At 32.7% G+C, this 6,761-nt stretch overlaps 1 protein-coding gene across 1 annotated transcript; it reads right to left on the bottom strand.

Annotated features, from left to right (window-relative positions):
* Positions 1–2,408: 2,408 nt before the first annotated feature.
* Positions 2,409–3,820, bottom strand: LOC133295976 (uncharacterized). Its single transcript, XM_061494920.1, has 5 exons — positions 3,634–3,820; positions 3,500–3,549; positions 3,312–3,390; positions 2,851–2,912; positions 2,409–2,757 (listed from the first exon to the last, which is right to left on the bottom strand). The coding sequence occupies exons 1-5, from the start codon at positions 3,692–3,694 to the stop codon at positions 2,548–2,550; spliced, it is 462 nt and encodes a 153-aa protein (XP_061350904.1). The 5' UTR covers positions 3,695–3,820; the 3' UTR covers positions 2,409–2,547.
* Between the last annotated feature and the right edge of the window lie 2,941 nt (positions 3,821–6,761).

Genomic DNA, 6,761 nt, shown 5'->3' with positions numbered 1-6,761 from the left:
ACGTTATATATTTGAAATTTTAATCGTTGATTTTCTTCAACTACTATCGTTATAAAAATCTTTTTACTTATTATCCACAAAACTACCAAGGTATATTGGATATAGTATGTTCCAGTACAAATTTGGATATACAATATGCTTTGGCGTCAATAGAAAATTTTATTTTTACTAATGCGCAGATGAAATTCTCTACTTAAATAAATTATCATTTATTATTGCTTAAAATTTTATTTTTAATTTTATTTTTATTTATTTATATTATGTTTATTATTTTATATTTACAAATATTTAAATTTATATATATTTTTATATGTAATTTTTTATTTTTTAAATAATAATTTTTTTGATGAAGGCAAGCCTTAACCCGTCCCTCTAAATCGTAGGACTTTGAGAGGTTAGGACACAAAAAGATCATACCACAAAAAGGCCCTAATAAGTTAGGACATGTATAAAACTTTATGGTTTCAGGCTATTTTGAGACCTCTATATGCAAAGATAAAGAGTGAAAAAATGATAAGATTTGATTTGTATTCATTTCATCAATTCGTGTGACCTGCGTGTATTAAGTAAAATATCAGATGATCTGTTCACAAATTTAGAGATTTGCATTGTCGTTTAAAAAAAAATTATATTATTTGAACAAAGTATATTATTGATTATGGAAAATTATTCTCTTATGTAATGGAAGAGAGTTATCTTATATTGTAGATATATCGACAAACGTGCCTTTAATTTTTTTATTTTTTATTTTTTAACACATGGTGAAACCCACCATGTGTTGAGTCTATGACATGGTAGGAGTATCTTCTGGCTTCTATAACATAAGATTAAATGCTCCCATTGATTATACGTGTAAATTGTTTTTTAGCGAAATAAAGTCAGCCTTGTTGTTTATAAGTATACACGAGAATGATAACACATGATGCCTACTGAACATTACTTTTTTTTGAAAACACTGAACATTTCTAAGCCGCGAGTGGTAGCTTTCTTTCTTTCATTATTGTTTATGTTTTTGTTTGTTTGTTTATTTATTTATTTTTTATTTTCTTGGTGGTTGCTTCTTGCTGCGCTCACTTAATTTGTTGTAAAATTCAGCTCAAGTAGAGAGTCATGTGAAAATCGAATGAGAAGATAACTAAGACATGACTCGTTGTGCCTTATGAAGCTGTCTCACGCATAGCCCACTATCTGATAGTACCGAGCTTAACTTGTCATAGGCTTATCCAACCCACTGGACATTACCATGGCTCGCATGTCTGGTCCAGGCCTCCAATAATTTAACATGCACACATCAACTATTAACAAAACTTGCATTCCGATCTATTTTCACCTTCAATGATGGTATAAGTTTCCGTCACCCAATTTTTTTAATAATCCGAATTTGAGTTTATACAATATTAATTTTTAATAAATGGTCGTGAAATTTTGGTGTCATGTCATGCATTTCTTGGAGGGATAATCTTCTCATAAGGTAACAGTTGCCATCAACCTACATGCATATTTTCTTTATTTCTTCTAATTTTGTGGTCCAGTGCCGTCTCTTCGTCAAAATGGGCCACAACAGTGTAAATGCATTGTCCATCATGTAACATGTGAACCCACACATAATATTTGACCTTCCATACTACAGCAATCAATACGTGAAACATGCTGGGCCCAATTGGTTGCATGTAGCGAGACAATAGGCCCGGAGTCAATTAATACCCCATACCTGCTCACTTCTCTGTCTAAAACTAAGACTGCCCCTAAAGAACCACTTCCTTCTCAATTTTTCTAGTTTCATTTTCAAGGACCAGGCCTAGGTCCCCCACTATCATAGAGGAGTGTACCCAAAATCTTTTTTTTTTTTTTTTTTTTTTGGTAAATTTACCGAAAATTCTTCCCACATGTTTGTACAATTAATGTGGAGGTGCAACTTGCCTCCAGGGAAGGATATGTATGTATTCAGTACCATTTTTGCACAATTTTCCTTGCAAATTTGTTTCCACTGGTTGATGAAAGTAGATCACTGACTGAATGCATTTGATTATTCATTTCAGATTGCATATGGGTCATGTTTAAACTGTCTTATTGGAAGATTTTTTAGTGAGCAACACATGCACACACACACACACATATATATATATGCATTCTCAACTACAAAAGAACAAAACTGGTAAATGGTACGTTTGCAATCATTAGTCCCCGGTTTGTTTTTTCTTTGAAGCTATTAAAAAGGCACACCTCGAACAAATTACTGATGTCACTTTGATGTTTCTTTCACCTTATTATCGTAAAAATTATTAGCTGGTAAAACTTAAAGAGCCTAGATTAAGATTTGAGTAGCTAACCTAAAATGTACTCATGACTTAATTATCAAAAAAGATATATGTTCTTAAAATATATAATAATTAAAAAAGGTGACCGAATATATAATGTACAAATCATTAATTCCAAAGCCTAAAAAAACTGCAGCATTTATGTGATGCTGTCCAACTTGTCTGTCTATATTTTATTTATCCTAATGTACGAAACTTTGTCTGTTTTTCTAGTTGAATGTCCCTAGACTCAGTTGTGTATGGGAGGCTTTCTCATTGCTGGAGAATAGTCCATCTCAGTTATCTCTACAAGGTCAGGATAGTGCTCATGGGAGAGATCTTGAAGCTTGGAAGTACTCAATGCATTTGCTTTTACTTCCTCTGCTTCCCCATTGACATTCACATTTCTAGTGTTGCCATTTACCCGGGGTTGAGCCTTGTGCTCTCCATTCTTCATATTCTGTTAGCATATATATAATATCATAAAGTTGAAAAAATAAAAAAATTCAAGGTTTGCATTTCATAATATAATTTGTTTTATCTCTTAACCAACCTTTGCAAGGGATTGGGTTGTGCTAGCGGAAGTGGTAACAAGTTTCCTATTCTCTATTCTTCCTGCAGCAACGTAACAACATTCAAGATTTTTAATACTTTTTGATTTATATATGAAATAGATTAGTATATAATAACTAAATTTCTTTCATGATGCTTAGTAAATATATTATTCTACTATGTTTTAAACCAGAAACCAAGAGAACGAGAATAAAGCCTTGCATTTTTCTACATAACCACAAAATTAGAACTCATCAGGAGTTTTTGGGACAAAAATTAAGATTCTGAAGAATGCTTGTATTATAAGGAGAAACAAAGAAGAAAGAAAAAAAAGAACTTGTGGGCTTAAAAACTAATGGTGTCTAGGTCTATGCTGTCTAGGTCCATAATAATCTTCATGAATGCGTGGTAACTGGTTATTTGATTTTCTGGATACTCTAGAGGCTCTTTTCTTCTGGCTACCTGTGCATTGTTCATCCATGCAGTGAGGAGCTTCCTCAGCATGAGTATTACTTCTTTTCAACAAAGTGCTTTCCTCAGCCTGCAGTCAGAAGTAAACATTCAACTTCCATACAAATGTGAAAGCATAAATGAAGGTTGAAATTTATGAAGAAATGAATGCATAAAACTTCAAAGTAGTGATCACCTACATGTTGTTTCTGTTGCTGACCTGATAAAGATACTTTCCCCAAGCGAATCCCTGCAGAAAAAAAAGAAGGAAGATTAGAAATCCAAAAATTAGAAGGCCTAATTGACTGAACTGCTGTTGAAAATGAATACTTACCCTGAGACTTTGTAAGGAGGAGTGACAAAAGCAGAAGAGAAACTACAAAAGAAGGTCTCATTTGAAGAAAAATATTGGGAAGAAGTAACCAGTTTGAATCCCCAAACAAAGTGGGTGGAATTTTCTTCAGGTCTTTCTTCCTGCGAGGAAAAGCTTAATTAATTGAGTATAAAATTGGATAATGTGAGTGGTTGATGTGGGATGAAGGATACATGGATGGAAGCTTATTATATATATACATATATATAGTGGCGTATAAGGGTCCACATTTAAGTTAAACCTAAAACTAGGAGAGGGTTTTTTCTACCTTTTTCATTTGTTGTCTTCTGGCACCCCTCAAGGCTCAAGGTGCCACCCTATGTCAAAGGAAATTACTAATCATTTGAACTCCCAATCATTTAGGTCCTAAAAAGGTTTTGAAGTTAATTGATAGAACATATTAATTAAACAGCACAGGAGCTATTGCCTAGAATATTCACTGCATTAAACATAAAAAAGAATACAGATCTAAGAGTTAAAATGGGAAGTCCAAAAGAAAACATGGAAAGATATATACAAAATGTGAAACCTAATTAAAAAAGGTTCATTTACTTTGGGGAATGGTACATTAAGAATTTTACGAACCCTATTAATAATGGGTTTTATAAGAGTTATGTTGTAGGAAAAGTGATTGTGTAATGTTATAGAAATTCGTTTTGCGTGTCGTAATTTTTTTTCTTTTTTCTTCAAAAAGTGTAGGCCTCACAAAATGTTGTGTGTGTAGAAAAATTTGTTGTGTCATATTAAATGACAAATGCAAACCCCTTTTATAATATATACAAGTTTGCCTCATTGCACTGTTCATTTTCTTTGTTCTTCATGAATCCACGCTTCAAAGTTAGCAAAAATCTCCACGATGTCAGCCTTTTTGTTCTGTCTGGTTCACTTTTGTGCAACGATAGTACAAGACCAAGTGTTTTCCTTATGTTCATTATATTTTGTCTCTCATCACCGTATGGTTTTTAACTTGCTCTAGCTAGCTAGCTAGCAAGGTAGAGGGAATGCAATTTTACGTTAATACATCTTATCTTAGTTATCTATACTCCTTCTATCACTTTATGTGAATAGTAAAATAGTAAAATTAATCTTATTTCCGTGATTCATCATATCAGTCTTATGTGGAAAGGACGCTTGTTTATAACTGTTCAGATATATAGTTTTACATTGGTTGTATTTGCAACTAATGTGGAGTTTATAAGGCATTGAGCACTCTCACTCTTTGAGCTAACTTTTGGGGTGGTGTATCCCAAGGTTCTTTACAATAACCAACAATTTTTATGTATCAAAATTGAAACGTGCTTCAAATTTAGTTAGCGGATAAAAGTTAACAATGATGTAGTTTGATGCTACCGGCCATCTTCAGAAATGTCCAATTGCAATATTAAATATGATAGGAAGAGTTTTATTATATATAGTGTGTATTTCACAATGACAACGTGAGCAGTAATAATCTCATCGACTTAGTCGAGGTACTGAATTAACTGATCATAGGTTCAACAGGTAAATCACCGATTAAAAACATGAATATAACGAGGGAAGTTGAAAGACAACGTTTGTGGGGTGATATTAGTGATAAATGTCATAGCAGTGCCAGTGCCTACATAGGACTTTGTCGCTTAGTTGCCTTACCAAGGGAAGGAATGGACCAATCCACGTGGACGTCGACATCTCGGTATGAAGTGGCACACCAATCACCACGTGGGCACCGCCACTTCACGCATGGTGTTGCACCTCTCGGCAGCACAGAAACACATCGGTGGCTACCTTGTCAGAAATTGTCATGTGGGATTGTGGAGTCACCTTCATTTTATTAAATTCACTCCAATTCCTCATTGAAACATCTAGGAGTAATCTTATTTCTTTTTTATTATTCAATTTATCCGTAGATTTGCATATAATCATTTCATAACTTTTTTACATATAAATTCAAACTTCAATGACTTTGCCTCTTTTTAATTCCTATCCCATAGCATTCTTTATATGGAAAGAATGATCTTTTTTGTATATAAATGTGATGTGAGGTGAGTTCATATCTGTGTTCTGTACATTTACTATTTAATTAATTTTCCAGAGAAGATGATTTTCCTATGAATATATATAAGCGTCAACATGTGATTTGTCACACAGGTATATTTTTTAAGTAACATCACAGATGTGTGATTTTGATATGATTAATGAAATAATATATTATATATGAGGATCAACATGTGATTTGTCACACAGGTGTATTTTTTTATTTTTTTATTTATTATTTTGTAGTACATAACATCACAGAGGTGTGATTTTGAAATGATTAATGATGTTCATACATAAGATATGTTTATACATGAGTAAGTGTTGAATTTTGATTTATTTGTGACAGTGTGATATCAACTAAATAAAAAAAATCATGTCTTCTACACCTGTGCAGATAGCCACTTGACTGACCGTTGACTCAAACTTAACATGAGAATTAATGAAGTTAAAGAATAAAGCAGAAATTCAAATATGGATTAAAAAAATAAACACTTAAGAAAACCGCTTCGTGAGTTTTAATTTAAAATAATAATAGATTATTGAGAAACAGCGGGTTAATGCTTAATTTAGTTTTTGTGGAATTCCAGAATATATGTCGCCATAATCACGGGCATGTGCGTTTGGCCTCTGTACCGCACCAAAATGTACGTCACTCAAAAATGTGGATACTCATATATAGGGGGACTATTGTTTTGATAAAAGTGAACAGTGAGCACAAACTTTATCAAATCATGATTGAATAAGATTCTGTTATGTCTTGACAATTCAAATACGAAAGAAATAACTATTGGCTAGGGCTCTTGTATAACGCAAAGCGACTATTTAATAATACTATGGTTTACGATTAGTTATTTATCCTATTTTAATGCATGGGTTCGAGGGACACAAACCTTTTAAATTTTTTCTTTAATTTGTAACTTTTCGTTTAATCGATGAGTAAGTTGAACATCACATAAGGAAACGATCTAGTTCAAAATCAAGGGATTCAAAAGATATTCTTTATTTTAATTAGCAAGTGTGAATTGCTTTTACAAAACATGAGTCCGACATTGGGACGTTATTTTAGAGACTAA

The sequence above is a fragment of the Gastrolobium bilobum genome, unplaced genomic scaffold (genome assembly GCF_033153095.1).
Source record: "Gastrolobium bilobum isolate Gb01-03AN ecotype WA unplaced genomic scaffold, APGP_CSIRO_Gbil_v1 utg2195, whole genome shotgun sequence".
NCBI classification, from domain to species: Eukaryota; Viridiplantae; Streptophyta; class Magnoliopsida; order Fabales; family Fabaceae; genus Gastrolobium; species Gastrolobium bilobum.
Note: the sequence above shows the minus strand (reverse complement) of the source record. Positions and strands in the feature narration are given on the sequence as shown.

Bases quoted from the DNA above. Each gene is read 5' to 3' on its own strand.
- LOC133295976 (XM_061494920.1), bottom strand. From the start codon at position 3,694: ATGAGACCTTCTTTTGTAGTTTCTCTTCTGCTTTTGTCACTCCTCCTT. The intron at 3,391-3,499 runs GTAGGTGATCAC...TTCTGACTGCAG, and splicing joins GTCAGCAACAGAAACAACAT to GCTGAGGAAAGCACTTTGTT. The intron at 2,913-3,311 runs GTAGCCAGAAGA...ACGTTGCTGCAG, and splicing joins CATGGATGAACAATGCACAG to GAAGAATAGAGAATAGGAAA.